A 20387-nucleotide genomic window follows, 5' to 3' on the forward strand; every position below is an offset into this window, starting at 1 on the left:
GTGACGTCTAGTCCCACCTTAGCCATGAAAAGTATCTGAGTGACTTTGGGCCAATCACCAGGAGATGCGAGCTCTAGTCCCGCCTCAAGGATAAAAGCCACTGAATGACTCTGGGCCAATCACCAGGTGACCGTGAGTTCTAGTCTTGGCTTAGCCATGAAAGACAGCTGGATGATACTGGGATAGTCCTTCTTCTCAGCCAATCCACCTCACAGGATTGTTGTTGTGGGGACAATAGGAGGAGGAAGATGCATTGGATATGTTCACCACCTTGAGTTATTTGTAAAAAGAGTAAAGGAAGGATACAAATTAAATCTATATTTATAAAAGCGAAATAATACCACTCATGCATCATCACAAAATTTCCAGAACTGTAAATCCTACAAACTTGAAATTTGGCACATGTGTTCCTCTTGGCTTCTAGGGGCTCACTAAGAAAGGATTTTTCGAAATGACCCTCAGAGCATTCATATTTCCTATATTATTATTATTATTATTATTATTATTATTATTATTATTATTATTATTATTATTATTATTATTATTATTATTATTATTATTATTAACATGCTCTGATGCTAAGGAGTTCTACTCCCCCTCCCCACCTGAAAAGAAATCTCTTCCAAATGCAAAATACAAGCAGAGGAGTTTCAGTTTCAGAGCACCAAAGCAGCTTTAGTACAGATCAGTTGAGCTAAGCCACGCCCAGGCGCCTTGCTGTCTCCTTCATGCTCACACAGCAAATACTGTTTCACTTTCCAAACAGCCCTCAGCTCTCTCACACCCTGACAGGATGCTAGCCGGATGAATACCGATGGATGCTGATAGGCAGAGGCAGAATTTCACCTCCCTTATTTTCCTTCCCAAAAACTAAGCCTGATCACATAGTTTCGTAGCGAAGCACGGGTATCGAGCTAGTAAATAAAATGTACAGTAATTTCTATATATAGAAATTTTATAGTTACAACACACCTCCCCTAGGGGCTACTTAAAGACTCTGATTTGAAATTCTGGAAGCTTTCCACCCCTGTGACAAGATTACATTATAGCAACTGCCACACAATCCAGTGGTCACCTTAATCATGATTTATGACCAAGGTTTACGTCCAGTTTCCAGCAAAAAAACAAAAGGACATTACAGACCATGGGTTCACTTAACAACTGCAATGTTTGCTTAATGACCACAGTGTTTGCTTTACCACGGTGGCGTCCACTTAACCAACACTGTAAAAAGAAGAAACGGTCCGAAAAGTGGACCTGGTTCCAGGGTGACTTGTTTAATGACTGGCATGAGTATAAGACTGGGCTTGATGGAACGGTTGCAAACTGAGGACTATCTGTAAGACAAGCGGGGCAAAAGTGCGCGAAATGACCAGGACGGGAAGGAGAAAGGGAAATCGAAATCGTCATCAATATCAATATCAATCAGAATAGAGCTGGAAAGGACCTTGGAGGTCTTCTAGTCCAACCCCCCTGCTTAGCATGCAGGAGGAATGTTCCCTATTGGTTGGAGCAGTTTGAAGGATGCATCTTACCTCGTCAGCCGCCAGGTGCCAGTTCATCCGGACAATGTACACGACGGAGCAAAGGCAAGGGATCAGGGTGCAAATCAGCATGCCCAGCCAAAACCCTAAGGAGAAAGACCACCGGGGAGGAGAAAGTGAAAAAATCACAACGTCTTCAGCGTACGACCATTCGCTTAGCGACCGTTCAAAGTTACGCCGGCAACGGAGAAAAGTGACTTTAAAGATGATTCTCACATTTATAGCAATAGCGCTTAGACTTATAGTGCTTGACAGCCCTCTCTAAGCCATTGACAGAGTCAGCCTCTTGCCCCCAACAATCTGGGTCCTCATTTTACCCACCTCGGAAGGATGGAAGGCTGAGTTGACTTTGAGCCGGTCAGGATCGAACTTCCTGGCTGTGGGTAGAATGACCCAGAAATACTGCAGTCTAACCACTGGTTTCCTTCCTTCTCATTTTACTTCCTTTCCTCCCTCCCTCCTTCCTTCTTCCTTCTGTCCTTTCTTCCTCCCTCCCTTCCTCTGTTCCTCTGTTCTCCTTCCCTCCATTTCTCCCTCTCTTTCTCTTCCCTTTGCCTTCCTTCCTTCTTGCCTTCCTTCACAAGGAATAGCACTTAGACTTATATACCTCTTTATAGTGCTTTACTGCCCTCTCTAAGCAGTTTACAGAGTCAGCCTCTTGCCCCCAACAATCTGGGCCCTCATTTTCCTGACTTCGGAAGGATGGAAGCTGAGTCGACTTTGAGCTGGTCAGAATCGAACGTCCGGGCTGCGGGCAGAGTTAGCCTACAAAACTGTATTACAACCACTGCACACCATGGATTCGTTCCTTCCTTCCTTCCTTCCTTCCTTCCTTCCTTCCTTCCTTCCTTCCTTCCTTCCGTCTTTCCTTCCTCCCTCCCTCCCTCCCTCCATCTCTCCCTTCTTCTTTTCTTTGTTTTCCTTCCCTCCATTTCTCCCTGTCTCTTAACTTTGCCTTCCTTCCTTCTTGCGTTCCTTCGCAAGGAATAGCACTTAGACTTATATACTGCTTTACAGTGCTTTTACAGCCCTCTCTAAGCGGTTTACAGAGTCAGCCTCTTGCCCCCAACAATCTGGGTTCTCACTTTACCCATCTTGGAAGGATGGAAGGCTGAGTCAACCTTGAGCTGGTCAGGATCAAACTTCCTGGCTGTGGGCAGAGTTAGCCTGCAATACTGCATTACAACCACTGCACGCCATGGATTCCTTCCTTCCTTCCTTCCTTCCTTCCTTCCTTCCTTCCTTCCTTCCTTCCTTCCTTCCTTTTCTTTCTTCCTCCCTCCCTCCCTCCCTCCCTCCCTCTCTCCCTTCCTCTTTTCTCTGTTCTCCTTCCCTCCATTTCTCCCTCTCTTTCTCTTCACTTTGCCTTCCTTCCTTCTTGCCTTCCTTCGCAAGGAGTAGCACTTAGACTTATATATCACTTTACAGTGCTTTACAGCCCTCTTTAAACAGTTTCCAGAGCCAGCCTGTTGCCCCCAACAATCTGGGTCCTCATTTTACCGACCTCGGAAGGACGGAAAGCTGAGTCGACCTAGAGCCTGGTGAGATTCGAACTGTCGAACTGCAAACAGCCGGCAGTCAGCAGAAGTAGCCTGCAGTACCGCACTCTAACCACGGCGCAATCGTGGCTCATTATGATGCTTATAGCGTCCTGAAGTCACGTGATTGTCATTTGCGACTTTCCCAGCCGGCTTCCGACAAGCTCACTTAATGACCATCTCTTAACAACTCTCATGATTCATTTAATAACTGTGGCAAGAAAGGTCGTAAAATGGGGCAAAATTGACTTAAATGTCTCACTTGGCAACATGAATTCTGGGCTCAATTTGGTGGCTGTAAGTAGAGCACTACCTGCAGTGAGTCACAAGGCAGCCGACACCAACAAGTTCTAGGTTGTGCGTTGAGTACTAAACAAATGATGAGTATTGGGACAAAAGTTTTGCATTAAAATGCATTGAATGCCAAACTCGATGAGTTTCAAAGTGGTTGAGTATCCAGGCACCACTATATTAGTTACATACAGGTAGTCCTCAACTGACGACTGATCGCTTAGGGATCATTCAAAGTCGCTAAGTGGAAATGAAGAAGGGACTTGCATTCTGAAAGTCTATGGACCTTCTCTGCCATCCAGGTAATGGTTGTGGGAGCTTCATCCTTGGAAGCTTTCAAGAAGAGACTGGACTGCCCTCTGTCAGAAATGGTGTAGGGCAGGGGTCCCCAACCACCGGTCCACGGACCAGTACCGGTCCGTGGAACAAGTCCTACCGGGCCGCTGGCTTGCTGGGCGCCGCCATCTTGTTTTGATGAAAAAGTGCTTCCGGTGAGCTTTTCCGGGTAGAAAGCTCACGGAGCTTTCATCAAAACAGATGGCGGCGCTTTCGTGAGCTTTTCCGGTAGAAAGCCATTTCTACCCGGAAAAGCTCACCGAAACGCTGGGCGCCGCCATCTTGTTTTGATGAAAAAGTGCTTCCGGGCGCCCAGCTGATGTCGGTACCGGGCCGCGCCATAAAAAGGTTGGGGATCACTGGTGTAGGGTCTCCTGCTTGGGCAGGGGTTGGACTAGATGACCTACAAGGTCCCTTCCAACTCTGTTAATCTGTAAGGAGGCAACTGGACTTTCTTGGTTTTTATTTTGAAGATGTTTCGCTTCTCATCCAAGGAGCTTCTTCAGCTCTGACTGGATGGTGGGGAATGGAAGGATTTATATTCCTTGCAGACAGCTGGTCATTTGCATCCTTTTTAGAGAGCCGTTGAGGCCACTTGGAGGTTTGTTCTCTGTCCTCAGGGTCCCCTGAGTGGTGCAAATGGATGTGGAGCTTTCTACAACACGGTCTTGCACCACTCAGGTGACCCTGAGGACAGAGGACAAACCTCCAAGTGGCCTCAAGGACCCTTTAAAAAAGGATGCAAATGACCAGCTGTCTGCAAGGAATATAAATCCGTCCATTTCCCCACCATTCCGTCAGAGCTGAAGAAGCTTCTCGGATGAGAAGGGAAATGTGTTCAAAGAAAAAAAAGGACCTTTGGGATGAGTTACATCCTGGTTTCGAAGTTGTCATGTCTCCCCCACATGATCACATGTCTATATTTTGGGCAACTGGCCCACATTGGAAGAAGCCCATGATCGCCTGACCACGATTGGTGACGTTTTTGCTCAAAACCAGCATTTATTTCCAGTTTCTGACCAAAACTCCCTTTAGCAAACAGCGGGGTTTGCTCAATAACCACGTCAAGTCAAATTGACCTGTTTTAGGAGCGTCACAACTCACAGCCCTGAAAATTGGGGGCGTGGGGGCTCAGTTATGGTCGTAACTTAAGGACTACTTGTACAAGAGCCCCCCCCCCCCCCTGCCATTCTCTCTGCTCAATGCCAGTTACCTATAATGCCAATTTTGGCTACGAAAAGGAGCACAACCCCCAAGGGAAGGCCTACAGTGTAGTAGCCCAGCGTGTTGAAAATGGCGCCTAGTTTCTGCCTTCCGGCGCCACGCAGCACCCCGCTGGTTGTAGCCTGCAAGAGATGAAACAAAGGATGCGGTCAATGTTTTGGAATCCTCTACCTGACTCTGTGGTTTCTTTCCCAAACCCCAAAAACTTTAACTTTAGACGGTCTACTATTGACCTCACCCCTTTCCTAAGAGGTCTGTAGGGGGCGTGCATAAGCGCACCATCGTGCCTACCGTCCCTGTCCTAATATTCCCTTTTATTCGTATCCATTTTATGTATTAATAATCATGTTTATACTTTATCTGTTATCTAATACATGCTCGACTAACTAATTAACTAACTAACTAACTAACTAATTAAATAAATAAATAAATAAAAATAAAATAATAATAAAATAAAATAATAAAATAATAAAATAAAATAAATGTGAAATGAAATAAAATAAAATAAAAAATGAAATAAAATAAAATAAAAAATAAAATAAAATAAAATAAAATAAATAAATAAAATAAAATAAAATAAAATAAAATAAAATAAAATAAAATAAATAAATAATAAATAAAATAAAAAATAAAATAAAATAAAATAAAATAAATAAATAAACCAGAGGTGGTATTCAGCTGGTTCTGACCAGTTCTTGAGAAGCGGTAGCGAAAACTTTTTTAAAAAAAAAGTTTTTTATTTTTATAACAAAAATAAACAAATCAAACCACCGTTCAGTTCTCCAGTGTGTTGGTTGGGTACATATATCTTACATATATCTTGTATATATGTATACATATATACATATATCTTGTGCACGTAATAACATCATACATTTCTTACTTGCTTATATTGATAACCATTCTAATTGATATTTTATATCACATTGGTCAATTGTTATATTATCATTAACATTGTAATTATAATCTTTCTAAAGTACATTTCCTTACTTAAGTTATGTTCATTCTCTTATTCAATCCTAATCAATCAATTATAATATGTTATTGCTATTATCACATTTCAGTTTCTTACTCTTCTATCTAGCTATTCATAAAATAAATTCCAAACCTTATAATAATCTTTTTCTTCCTGTTCTCTAATTGCCATTGTCAATCTATTCATTTAGATAGCGAAAACTTTGAGGAGTTTGGAGAACCGGCAAATCCCACCTCTGACTGCCCCCGCCAATCCCATCTATTCTCAGCCTCCCAAGTCCCAGCTGATTGGCTGGGTCTCCTTTGGTTGCCCTGCACAGGAGAACAGAGCTGGAAAGCAGGTTAGTGGGGTGGGGAGGGAAGGGGGATTTTGCAATATCCTTCCCCTGCCACGCCCACCAAGCCACGCCCACCAAGCAGGGGTGGGATTCTACCAGTTCGCACCTATTCGCTAGAACCAGTTGTTAACACTCTAAGCAGTTCGGAGAACCGGTTGTTAGAAGAAATTACTGGCCTAATCCTGTAAGGAAGGCAGGAAGGAAACATTCTGGTGTTGCTTACAGAAAATGTCTCTCCATTAACCCTTATTACATTCTTGGCAGGACCAGACTTCCTGTCTCTGGAACTTCTCTGGAGTTTTTCCCCCCTCCTTTGCTGGTACTTTGCTTGTGTGGAGTGACCATTCAAAGTTACAGTGGCACTGAAAAAAGTGACTTATGACCATTTTCACACTTATGACTGTTGCAGCATCCCTACAGTCATGAGAGGCCAGGCGAGGAGATGCGTGCCTCCATGTGAGTGATATTGAGTTGGCCACACCCAACCAATAACACAACCACCAAGCCACGTCCACCCAGTCACATGACCACCAAGCCACGCCCACCAACTAAGCCATGCCCACAGAACCTGTGATAAAAAAAATGTGAATCCCACCACTGGTGTGAAAATTGAAGGTGCGTGGACTTCAACTCCCAGAGTTCCCACTGTGCTGAGTGAGGAATTCTGGGAGTTGAAGTCCACCCATTCCTCCCCACACCAGACTGCCTTCATATACCCCCATTAAGGCGTACTTTGGTTATTGGTGGTTTACCAAATGGACTATAGTTGCTTAGGATTGCCTAAACATTTGAGCTGAAGTCCAGCTTAAATTTAACCCTCTCCAGTGAGAGGAAAAAAAAAAAAGACTCACGCAAAGACCTTCAAACAGGTGGAAGGCAATGTAGACAGGCATCACATAAGCCACGAGGTCAACCACTTCCCTGTTTTGGACAAATAGATACAGATAGATTCAGATTAACAGAGTTGGAAGGGATCTTATAGGTCATCTAGTCCAACCCCACCCAAGCAGACCCTACATCATTTTTTTTTTGGACAGATTAAATAGATTAAAACCATCATTAGCACCAACCTCCTCTTAGTTGGGGTGGTCCAGTCTTGGCAACTTTAAGACCTGTGGACTTCAACTCTCAGAATTCTGGGAATTAAAATCCACAGGTCTTAAAGTTGTCAAGATTGGACACCCCTGAATTTAGCTGCCCTACTCTAAGCCACAACTTCTCTTTCTGAGAAGTATCAGGAGAATATGATGCAGTTCTACAGAGGAATGACTGAGTCTGCAGCTCTATAGCTGTCTGTGTTAGGGTTTGAGGATTAACCCCTAGAAGAGTATTGCAGCAGTAGTCAAGCCAGGCAACCAAAGGAGAGCGGAAGGGCCCCAGAGTATACACACACTGAACACAAACACTGTTTGTAGTTTAAATAGTTTTTAATCCAGTTAGAGTTTAAGCATTGTCATTCAGTCCATTAAGTCATTCACAGTATTTCCATCCAGTAAGACTCACTAGTATAGTCCAAGTTAAGAGTCCTTGCAATATCTTTATCAGCCGATAAAGATATCTTCTCCTCCTCCGGTTTCACTCTCCAGAGAAACAAATGCTGGATATTCAGTAGAATTACGCAGTAATCAGCAAACAGTAGCAAACAATAATAGTTCAGTCACAGGCACTCACAGTCAGTAATCACAGTTAGTAACAGCAAGACACAGTTAGTCGCAGCAGCACACAGTTACAGCCAGATACAGTAAGCTTTCCAGCTTCTAATGCTTCCTTATATTGTAACTTCTAACCGCACCCTTAATCGGCTAATTGCCTGCTGCATTGTACTTAAAGTGATAAGCACTTAAACCATGATATCTAAGTTTTATATATTTATTCACCCAAACCATATTTGGTATCAATGTTATACCTAACATACTCCCCTTTTGGGTGAAATAAATATATAATACCTTACAATCTAACCCCATATTTTTCACAACTCTCCTGGTGCTTACTGGCACCTTGGGCTTTAGTAAAATTATCAGCTAAATTGTCCTCCGACATACAGTACTCTAGCTGAATCATCTTACTTCTTACAGATTGTCTCACGTTTAGGTATCTTAGATCTGTATGCTTGCTCCTTGTTTTTACTCCAATATTTGTGGCCATTTGAATTGCTGCCTGATTATCTTCATGTATAATTATAGGATAATCTACAGTTATACCTATATCAATTAACATTTGTTTATACATTATTAATTCTGTACATAATAATGATAAACAGGAGAATTCTGCCTCCATAGTAGACAAACTTATATGTTGTTGTCTAATTGACTTCCAGCCTATTAATGTCTTACCCAGCATTATGGCTGTTCCTGAAGTCGACTTTCTAGTATCTCTTTCTGATGCAAAGCTAGCATCTGCATAAGCACTCAAAATTAAATCACCCTTTGGTTCTAAATACAATGAATAATTCATTGTCTTTTTAAGATATCTTAATATCCTCTTAGCTGCAATCCAGTGTCTTTCACATGGTGCAGAATTGAATCTAGCCAACTGATTCACGCAGTACGAAATATCTGGTCTAGACCAATTACTAATATAACTCAAACTACCAATTAAAGATTGATAAATCACCTTATCAAACTCCGGGCTTTGTTCATCAGTGTTGCTAAACTCCTGACTCATTGGAGTCTTAGCTGGCTTACAAAGCTCCATCTTGTAATCTTTTAGCAATTTGCTTATCTTATCTTCCTGAGATATCTTAAAACCTTTCCGTGTTTTCTTTATATTCAAACCGAGATACTTCTTTATCTCCCCTAATTGCTTGATCTTTATTCTCTTTCCTAATGATGCTATTATTTTATTTGCTTCATCATTAGTTTCAGTTATCAATGCAATGTCATCTGTGAATAGTAATAATAATGATACTTTCCCATTTGTCTCCCTCTTAAACAGACATGGATCGGCTAAACCAGCTTTAAATCCTATATTGTCTAGTTCCTTTACAATATACTGGTTCCATTCATAGCCTGATTGTTTTAGACCATAGAGGCTTTTCTTTAACAACCAACAATCATTATTATCCTTATTTTCACTTTTAATACCAACAGGTTTTTTCATATAAATAATATGTTTTAATGGGGCGTGCAAGTAAGCAGTTTCCACATCTAAATGGTTAACTATATAGTTTTTACTAGCTGCCCACACTAAAGCTGCCCTCAAGGTTGCTGCCTTAAGACTAGGTGCAAACACCTCATCATAGTCATTGGCATTCTGCCTAAAACCTTGGGCTACTAACCTTGCCTTATGGATTAAATTACCATCTTTATCTATTTTTACCTTAAATATCCATTTGCAGCCAATGGATTTCTTTCCTACAGGTAATTTGGCATTTTCATACACTTTCATATCTCTTAATGAATTCAGTTCCTTATTCATTGCTGCATACCAACTTTCTTTTTCCTTAATAGGATACTTTTTAATTTCTTCTACAGAATTAGGAACTTGATTAATCTGGCATACTGTGTTAGCCTGGTACCTATCAGGCGGTCTAGATACACGTGTAGTTCTTCTGGGAATTACAGGGCTTACAGGAGGACTTTGTTGAACTACTACCTGTTCATCTTCCTCATCCTGTTCAGCTATTGAATCTGTTTCTTCCTTTATGGGCACTATTTCATCCTGTATTTGTCTCTTTACTTTATTTTTAAAGTTACAGGGATAACTAATGGGATTTCTATAGGATTCAATAATTACATCTTTATTGGCATCCTGTTCTAATTTCTCCCATCCTTCATGTTCTAGAAATTGGGCACTAGCACTATATAACACTTTAGATGTGCCTTTCTCCCAAAATCTATATGCCCTATGGTTTGCCTGATAACCAACGAAGAAAAATCTTTTAGCTCTATGTTGCCCTTTTTTTCTGAGTTGTGCAGGAATATGCACCCATGCTGGTGCACCAAATGTGTGCAGGTAACTTAGATCAGGTTTCCTGCCATGCCACCTGGTGAATGGTATTTCACCTGTTGTTGTATTAACAACGTTGTTCAATATGTTATTAGCACACATTGTAGCCTCCCCACAAAGAATCAGGTAACCCAGAATCATTTAACATTGTTCTAACCATTGCCTGTAGTGTTTGGCCTCTTCTTTCAATAAAAGTGTTATGTTCTGGCCTGTATGGAGCAGACTTCTTATGCTCTATTCCAGCTACCTTAAGTCTGTTCTGGAATTTGTTATTAACAAATTCCGTACCATTATCTGTTACCAGGGTTATCAGTTGTCGTTTAGACTTTCTTTCAGCAAACCTAAGCCAATTGAAAAAATGTTGATATGTTTCAGTTTTGCTTTTCATTAAATAGCAAAACCCATATCTAGAATAATGGTCCATAATGCTCAGTATATATCTAGCACCCCCATACTGGGTTTCTTTGGACCTATTATGTCTGCAAATACTACTTCTAAAGGTTCTTTTGTTTTGAAACCATTTAGCCTATTTGCAGGCAATACGTTGCTCTTATCTTCACAGCAAACATTACAACGCAAATATTTATCACAAGGTTTTAACCTTATTCCTTCAGATAACTCAACTGTACGTTTTAGCATTTTAAAATTTACATGCCCCAAACGCCTATGCAATAAATGGATACATTCATCATGAGGCTTTATATTATTAAATACAGTATGAGCCTCCCCTTTCTTACTATTATCTAAGACATATAATGTTCCATTTAAAGCTGCAGTTACCCTTTTGTTATCTTTTTCAATTATGCAATTATTATCCTTAAAAGTAATTACATAACCTAATTTATCTAATACCCTTACTGAAAGCAAATTAAACTTTAGTTGCGGTACATACAACATTTTTATATCCTGGTTTATGTACGGACAACGTGCAAAACCTTGACCTTTCGCTTTCAGGTTCCAGCTGTTAGCAAGAGATATATGTTGAGAACTTGTAGACATTTTTATAAATTTTGTCTTATCTCTTGTGATGCAGTGGGATGCGCCACTGTCAACCACCCATAGATTATTCTTCACATCAGAGTTGCTAAACGTGGCTAGTTCAAATGCTTTCTTTGGCTTTTTTACATTCTGGCTTTTTCTCTTTTGCAGAACCTTGCCAAATGTCCTCTGCCTCCACAATTAAAACTCTTTTTAATTGTGTATGCCGTTGAAGATAAATTCTCTTCTTCCAGGTGCTTTACTTTGCTTTGCTGGTTTCTTTCAAGCTTTGAAGATAATTTCTCTTCTTTCTTATCTTCTCTCAGCTCGTCACGCTCACGCCTTCTTCTGGCTTCTTCTAGTAGCCTGCCTGTAATCTCGGTTAATGAGAGGCTTTCTTTTGGCAATACCTCTAACGAAGTCACATAGTCATCATAGCTTTGATCTAATGAAGATAATATTATGTAGACTTGTTGCAGTTCATTAAATATAAGCTCTTTTTCTTGCAAATCTTGAAAAATGCTCTTCATACAGTTTAAATGAACTAACATATCTCCATTCCTCTGAAGATGCGTTGAAAAAGCTTCCTGTAAGATTTATATGTGCTCCTACACTGTCCCGAACATAAATCTTCCTGAGGTTCTCCCAGCAGTTTGCAGCATTTTCTTCTCCACGAATATGGACAAGCTGCTGATCACAGAGAGTCAGTCCTATGATGCATAAAGCCTGCTCATTCTTCAGTTTAAAGTCTTGTAACTTTTCTTTATCATCATCATTAGCAGGATCCCATCTACTCACATCTGGTGGGTTTGCTATAATGTCCCACAAACCTTCTCTGCGTAGAAGTAAACTACATTTCATTGACCATGAAACATAGTTTGTTCCATCCAGCCTGGATATCATGGACAGTTGTGACAAATTTACTTGTGCCATTACTCTTCAGATATTTTGACTATTTTAAACTAATTAAAACAGTTTGTTTTTACAGTAATGTGCAACTCACACCAACTCTCTCTGCTGTATCCTGGTTAGTTAGACTATGCTGCTGGGCCCATAACCAATGTTAGGGTTTGAGGATTAACCCCTAGAAGAGTATTGCAGCAGTAGTCAAGCCAGGCAACCAAAGGAGAGCGGAAGGGCCCCAGAGTATACACACACTGAACACAAACACTGTTTGTAGTTTAAATAGTTTTTAATCCAGTTAGAGTTTAAGCATTGTCATTCAGTCCATTAAGTCATTCACAGTATTTCCATCCAGTAAGACTCACTAGTATAGTCCAAGTTAAGAGTCCTTGCAATATCTTTATCAGCCGATAAAGATATCTTCTCCTCCTCCGGTTTCACTCTCCAGAGAAACAAATGCTGGATATTCAGTAGAATTACGCAGTAATCAGCAAACAGTAGCAAACAATAATAGTTCAGTCACAGGCACTCACAGTCAGTAATCACAGTTAGTAACAGCAAGACACAGTTAGTCGCAGCAGCACACAGTTACAGCCAGATACAGTAAGCTTTCCAGCTTCTAATGCTTCCTTATATTGTAACTTCTAACCGCACCCTTAATCGGCTAATTGCCTGCTGCATTGTACTTAAAGTGATAAGCACTTAAACCATGATATCTAAGTTTTATATATTTATTCACCCAAACCATATTTGGTATCAATGTTATACCTAACAGTCTGGCTTGGTTCTGCAACCCAACAGGACAGACGCAGACTCCAGAGGATAATTAGGACTGCAGAGAAAACAATTGCTACCAACCTGCCTTCCATCGAGGTCCTGTATCCTGCACGAGTTCAAAAAGAGGGCTGTGAAAATATCTACAGACCCCTCACATCCCGGACACAAACTGTTTCAACTCCTAACCTCAAAACGACACTATAGAGCACTGCACACCAGAACAACTAGACACAAGGACAGTTTTTCCCTCGAATGCCATCCCTCTGCTACGCGTGCGCAGAGCTGCCAGAAGGCAAGAACAGTTAAGACAAAAGGGGCGATTCGGAAGTAAGGCTTGGAGGTGATTGGCCCCTCCCATAAGGCATAAAGGAGGAGCAAAGGGACAGGAGCCTTTGCAGGAAGCAACTTTGTTCGTACTGGTTGGTTTGAAACCTGAAGTTCCGTGTTGAATTTGTGCTCTGATTGGCCTTGTATAACTAATTGGAAATTTAGTCATTGGCAACATTTAAAGGATGATAAAGGTGCGTGCTTATCAGACTTATCCTGAAGGACTTTGGCAGACTTTCATGGGTCTATTTACAAACTGTTTGAGACTCATTACTACATGAGTATAATTCACAGCCGTTGAAAAAAAGAAAAAAGGGTTTGGGGATTAACGTGGTCAATCGCCTTGGTCAGAAAACTATATGAATCCAAAAACTAAGTCTTAAAACAGTGGGGGGGGAAAAACATATACATAAAACATCACAAACACGCAGGTTTATTATTACGGGTAGTCCTTGACTTACAACAGTTCATTTCGTGACCGTTTGATGTTACAAAAGCACTGAAAAAACCTGACTTAGGACCGTGTTTCACACCTACGACGGTTGCAGCATCCCCGTGGTCACACGATCAAAATTCAGACCCTTGGCAACTGGTTTGTATTTATGACGGTTGACAGAGGCCCCTGGGTCACGTGATCCCCTTTTTGTGACCTTCTGACAAGCAGGAGGACATCAGATTCACTTAACGACCGTGGCGAAAAAGGTGGTAAAAATGGGGAGGGAAACTCCCTTAACCGTCTCGCTTAGCAACAGAAATTTTGGGCTCAACTGTGGTCGTAAATCAAGGGCTATTGGAATATTGGAACAGTTAGGCCTCGATTTACGACGGGTTACACAGCAACCGTTTGAAGTTACAACATCAGCCCTCCTCAGCCACATGACCCGAGGGGGCGTCCTTGGTAACCCTTCTGAATTTACAGCTGTAATATGCTGTGAATAAGTCAGCTTTTTCATTGCCGTTGTTAAGTTCAGACGTGTTCTGACGCAGGCTTCCCAAGATCATGAAGCTGACTCCTCGTCCCGATAAAACCCTTTTTTATTTAGGTTAAAGTGAATTCTTTTCCAGCAAAGTCCCAGCCAACCGTCTTTCATGAGATTTCACAACTACAGACCTTGTATCGGGCTTGGAGAGTTGCCAGGCCAATATCTTCCAAACGCCACGCTGTAGCAGCCATTACTTGGCAAGAAGTCAGGAACAGACCTTCACACTAATTGAATTGAACTAATTGTCTCCTGCAAACACCACTCCCCTTTCGCTCCTCTTTGTTCTCTACGGGAGGGGCCATTCACCGTCCACCTGTGTCTTTACTCCCGAGTCAGCCCTTGTTCCTTAACTGTTTTCTTCTCCTGGCGGCTCTGCGCATGCGCACACTGGGAACAGGCTCCAGCTGTTCTTCTTCCCCACTGGTCTCCGACTCCAAAGGCAGCTGGTAACTGTCCGTCAGCCCCATCTCTGCCTCTGACGCAGAGCCCTTGTCAGAGCCTTCCCCAGACTCCAGGACTGGCCCAGGTTCCTCCTCAACCTCCTCACTCTCTTTTGCTGGCAGGCCATGACAGGATGGTCCAAAAATATTGAGGACAACCTGTATATCCAAGATACTCTCAGGATTCTGAGGGGTTCACTCCAGATTGTCACACTTACTTTTCACTTGTGAAAATGTACGCCAGGACATCTTTTGAGGCTGTCAACACAACACACATCAGAAGGAAGAATCCCACTGGAGAAAAAAAAATGGAGACAAGAATTGAAGCAATCGAGATATATTTTATTTATTTATTCAAATTTATATGCTGCCGATCATGCTATCCAGAGCATTAGAAAGAGAGAAACTAAGGAATATTGCAACAATAAATCAAATATTATACCAGGATGGCCCACTGTGGGCCCTTTACGACCTGTGAAGTTCAACTCCAAGAATTCCTGAGCCAACTATATTGTGAAATGGTATAGGCCATAGATAGATAGATAATAGATAGATAGAGATAGATAGATAGAGATAGATTGATGCAGTAGATAGACAGACGATAGATAGATATAGAGAAAGAAAGAAGAAAGAAAGAAAGAAAGAAAGAAAGAAAGAAAGAAAGAAAGAAAGAAAGAAAGAAAGAAAGAAAGAAAGAAAGAAAGAAAGAAAGAAAGAGATACAGATAGAGGTAGATAGTAGATAGAATAGATAGATAGATAGATAGATAGATAGATAGATAGATAGATAGATAGATAGATAGATAGATGATACAATAAAGATAGATACATAGATAGATAGATAGATAGATAGATAGATAGATAGATAGATGATACGATAGATAGATAGATGATACGATAGATAGATAGACAGACAGACAGATAGATGATACGATAGATAGATAGATAGATAGATAGATAGATAGATAGATAGATAGATAGATAGATAGATAGACAGACAGATGATACGATAGATAGATGGATAGATAGATAGATAGATAGATAGATAGATAGATAGATAGATAGATAGATAGATAGATAGATAGATGATACATAGATAGATAGATAGATAGATAGATAGATAGATAGATAGATAGATAGATAGATAGATGATAGATAGATAGATAGATAGATAGATAGATAGATGGATGGATGGATGGATGGATGGATGGATGGATGGATGAGATAGATAGATAGATAGATAGATAGATAGATGATACAATAAAGATAGATAGATAGATAGATAGATAGATAGATAGATGATAGATAGATAGATAGATAGATAGATAGATAGATAGATGATATAATAGATAGATAGATAGATAGATAGATAGATAGATAGATAGATAGATAGATAGATAGATAGATAGATAGACAGACAGATAGATGATATGATAGATAGATAGATAGATAGATAGATAGATAGATAGATAGATAGATAGATAGATAGATAGATAGATAGATAGACAGACAGATGATACGATAGATAGATGGATAGATAGATAGATTAGATAGATAGATAGATAGATAGATAGATAGATAGATAGATAGATGATACAATAATAGATAGATAGATAGATAGATAGATAGATAGATAGATAGATAGATAGAGAATGAGATGATAGATAGATAGATAGATAGATAGATAGATAGATAGATAGATAGATGATACAATAAAGATAGATAGATAGATAGATAGATAGATAGATAGATAGATGATACAATAAAGATAGATAGATAGATAGATAGATAGATAGATAGATAGATGATAGATAGATAGATAGATAGATAGATAGATAGATAGATAGATGATACAATAAAGATAGATAGAGATAGATAGATAGATAGATAGATAGATAGATAGATAGATGATATAATAGATAGATAGATAGATAGATAGATAGATAGATAGATAGATAGATGATATAATAGATAGATAGATAGATAGATAGATAGATAGATAGATAGATAGATAGATAGATAGATAGATAGATAGATAGATAGATAGATAGATAGATAGATAGATAGATAGATAGATAGATAGATAGATAGATAGATAGATAGATAGATAGATAGATAGATAGATAGATAGATAGATAGATAGATAGATAGATAGATAGATAGATAGATGATACAATGACAGACAGACAGACAGACAGGGATAGATAGATAGATAGATAGATAGATAGATAGATAGATAGATAGATAGATAGATAGATAGATAGATAGATAGATAGATAGATAGATAGATAGATGATAGACAGATAGATAGATAGATGGATAGGATGGATAGATAGATGGATGGATGGATAGATGGATAGATAGATAGATAGATAGATAGATAGATAGATAGATGGATGGATGGATGGATGGATAGATAGATAGATAGATAGATAGATAGATAGATAGATAGATAGATAGATAGATAGATAGATAGATAGATAGAGATGATATGTAAGGTCTCTTCCTTGAGCCGGGGGTTGGACTAGAAGACCTCCAAGGTGCCTTCCAGCTCTATTCTGATTCTGAAATGCTGGTTTATGCTTCCCATGAATTCTCTTCTTTCTACCGGCCCCGGAATGATACCTGTGCAAATCATGGCGACCAGAGAAGACCTCCGGGCATCTTCCACTTTCCTGGCTCCTAAGGCGTTGCCGACTCGGACACTGGTGGAGGCCCCGATCCCAAAGGGAATCTGAAGTGGACAAAGAGACAGACCTGCTGAGATGCCCATTCATTTCCTGCCTTGCTAAAGTCTTCCATCAGCCTGGATTTATTGATTAATTTTTTAATATAGCCAGAGTGGGATGGAGCACATTAAATGCCTTGTGTCTCAAAGGTGCTTTTCAGGACTAAAACATATGATGAACCTTTGCAGGAACTGGGCCTGGCTAGTCTAGGGAAGAGAAGGACCAGGGGAGACAGGAGAGCAGCCTTCCAATATTTGAGGGGCTGCCACAGAGAGGAAGGGGGTCAAGCTATTTTCTAAAGCACCCGAAGGCCAGACATGGAATAGTGCATGGAAACTGAACAAGGAGAGATTTAACCTGGAAATAAGGAGAAATTTTCTGACACTGAGAACAAGCAACCAATGGAACAGAAGTTGCCTTTGGAAGTTGTGGGAGCTTCATCCTTGGAAGCTTTCAAGAAGAGACTGGACTGCCCTCTGTCAGAAATGGTGTAGGGTCTCCTGCTTGGGCAGGGGGTTGGACTAGATGACCTACAAGGTCCCTTCCAACTCTGTTAAGCTGTAAGGAGGCAACTGGACTTTCTTGGTTTTTCTTTTGAAGATGTTTCGCTTCTCATCCAAGAAGCTTCTTCAGCTCTGAATGGTGGTGAGGAAATGGGAAGGATTTATGGTCATTCGCATCCATTTTAGAGGGTCATTGGATTAATTATTTTATTAGTTTGTTATTTTTTATAATTATTTTATAATTATTATTTTTATATGATGTTTTTATATTTGTGTAAGCCATCTTGAGTCGCCTTGTGCAAGTAGGCGGCAATATAAATTTTCTAAAATTAAAAAAAAGAAATACTCTACAGGTGGTCCTTGATTTACGGCCATTTGTTTAGTGACCGTTTGACCTCAAACGGCACTGAAAAAAGTGACTGACAACTGTTTTTTCACACTTATGACCATTGCAGCATCCCCCGTGGTCATGTGATCAAAACTCAGATGGCTTGGCAACTGACTCATATTTATGACGCTTGCAGTCTCCCGGGATCACATGATTCCCTTTTGCGACCTTCTGACAAGCAAAGTCCATGGGGGAAATGTCGGATTCACTTAACGACCGTTTTATTAACTTAACAACTACAGTGATTCGCTTAACAGTTGTGGCAGGTCATAAAAAGGGGTTAAACTCACTGAACAACTGTATTACTTCGCAATGTATATTTTGGGCTCCATTGTTGTCATAAAGCGAGGACTACCTATATGGATGGTACAGATCGTTTAGTGACCATAATTGGCCATTCAGCAAAACATTGCTAAGTGAAACTGTGTTCATGATTCGACTTCCACTTTTTTTTGGTTTATAGACCAGTGAATGACGTAAAAGTGATGATGGCTTGCAAAGTTATATTTTTTTCTCATGGTTGTAGATATGAGTAGTCAGTAAATGAGGCAGTTGTTAAAAGGGGGCTACAGGTAGTCCTTGAGTTGTGACCACAATTGCAGTGGGAACCTAAGTGATATGGACCTTAAGTGAGTTGCACCTAATTTTACGACCTATTTGGGTGGTCCTTAAGTGAATCACATGGTCCTTAAGTGAATCCCTTTTTCCCCTGTTGGAAGCTGTCTGGGACCCACAGGACACCGCAGCCATTGTAAGTATGAATCAGTTGCCAAGAGTCTGACTTTTGATCTTGTGACCGTGGGGAATGCTGCAATGGTCGTAAGTGTGAAGATTGGTCATAAGTTCTGCATTTTCACTGTTGTGTCTTTAAATTGCTGGCTGAATATAAAGACAGTCAGGCAAACTCTACAAAGGCTTCCATACAAAGTTTCTTTATTGGATCACAAGGCATCCTCAAAGTATAACTCACAGTTATGTCGAGATTCATCTAATGTCCAAATCTTTGCCATAACGATAGAGCAAAGCAGCTCGATGTTGCTGGGGTCCAAGCAAGAATAATGGAAACTCCCCCAACCCAACCAAGGGTCAATTCAGTGACCAATCAGGATTTCAGATGTGACCACATGACATGAACTACATTTCCCATGATGCATTAACTACATTTCCCATGAGGCATTCCCTCAAGGGGACAGCTCCCAATTCCCAATTAACTACATACTGTCTAGACAGCACAAGTCCCTTTTTCCCACACCCTTGCAATTGCACAGGGTCTCTAAATGAACAGTCATAAGTCAAAGACCTATTGTACTGGTTTATCTCTTGAGACTTTCAAGAAGAGATTGGACTCCCATCTGTCAGAAATGGTGTAGGATCTCCTGCTTGGGCGGGGGGAGGGTTGGACTAGATGACCTACAAGGTCCCTTCCAACTCTGATTATCCGTTTAATCTATCTATTATAGACAATGCGAAGCATGGGATGCACACAAAATGCAGGGAAATCCACCTTTTGGTTTGCTAATTTGAGGTGTCTGCCAAGGAAGGTCAAAAAAGTCAAAATGGCAGACCTCGGTCCTATTTTGTGGCGATCTGGCAGACAGGAATTGCTTACCATATAAGCTACGGTGGCGATTTCATAGATGACAGATTGTGCAGACAGATCCAGCACACTGAGAAGGCCTGAAATTTAAAAAAAAAAATCACAAGAAAAGGGAAAAAGTAAATATCCAGGGATGTCCTGAGGGAAGAGATCTAAAAAGTCAAGATGGCGGCTGAGCCGCCATCTTAACCTTTTAGATCTTTTCCCTGAGAGCTCCTGCAAGGATTATGGTAACCCTCAATGTACAACCACCTTCGGAACCAGAATTACTGCTGCTAAGCAGGACGGTTGCTAAATGAGTCACACTTCGGTTTTACGACCGAGTGGTCATTAAATGAGTCTGGCTTCTCTCATGGCTTGTTGGGAAGGGCGCAACTGGAAATGGTATGACCCTGGGATGCTGCAACCCTTGCAAATACAGGTAGTCCTCGACTTCCAACAGTTCATTTAGAGACCGAAATTACGACGACACTGAAAAAAAGGGACTGATGATTATTTTTCACACTTGTGACCCTTGCGGCATCGCCGTCGTCACATGATCCAAATCCAGACCCTCGGCAAAGTGACTC

The 20387-nt window shown here is 40.5% G+C and overlaps 1 protein-coding gene across 1 annotated transcript in view; it reads right to left on the bottom strand.

Moving 5' to 3' along the window:
• Window positions 1-20387, bottom strand: part of LOC113431347 (multidrug and toxin extrusion protein 1-like) — a 51329-nt gene that overhangs the window by 5005 nt on the left and 25937 nt on the right. The window contains exons 10-15 of the mRNA XM_087971523.1: window positions 19831-19898; window positions 17227-17335; window positions 14821-14896; window positions 7098-7167; window positions 4923-5055; window positions 1536-1630 (exon numbers count right to left, since the gene is read on the bottom strand). Of these exons, the coding sequence (XP_087827649.1) occupies window positions 1536-1630; window positions 4923-5055; window positions 7098-7167; window positions 14821-14896; window positions 17227-17335; window positions 19831-19898 (551 nt within the window). The remainder of the gene's footprint in view (window positions 1-1535; window positions 1631-4922; window positions 5056-7097; window positions 7168-14820; window positions 14897-17226; window positions 17336-19830; window positions 19899-20387) is intronic.

Source organism: Notechis scutatus, chromosome 1, assembly GCF_049901735.1.
Source record: "Notechis scutatus isolate UNSWTSFEM ecotype Mainland chromosome 1, rNotScu1.2, whole genome shotgun sequence".
NCBI lineage: Eukaryota > Metazoa > Chordata > Lepidosauria > Squamata > Elapidae > Notechis > Notechis scutatus.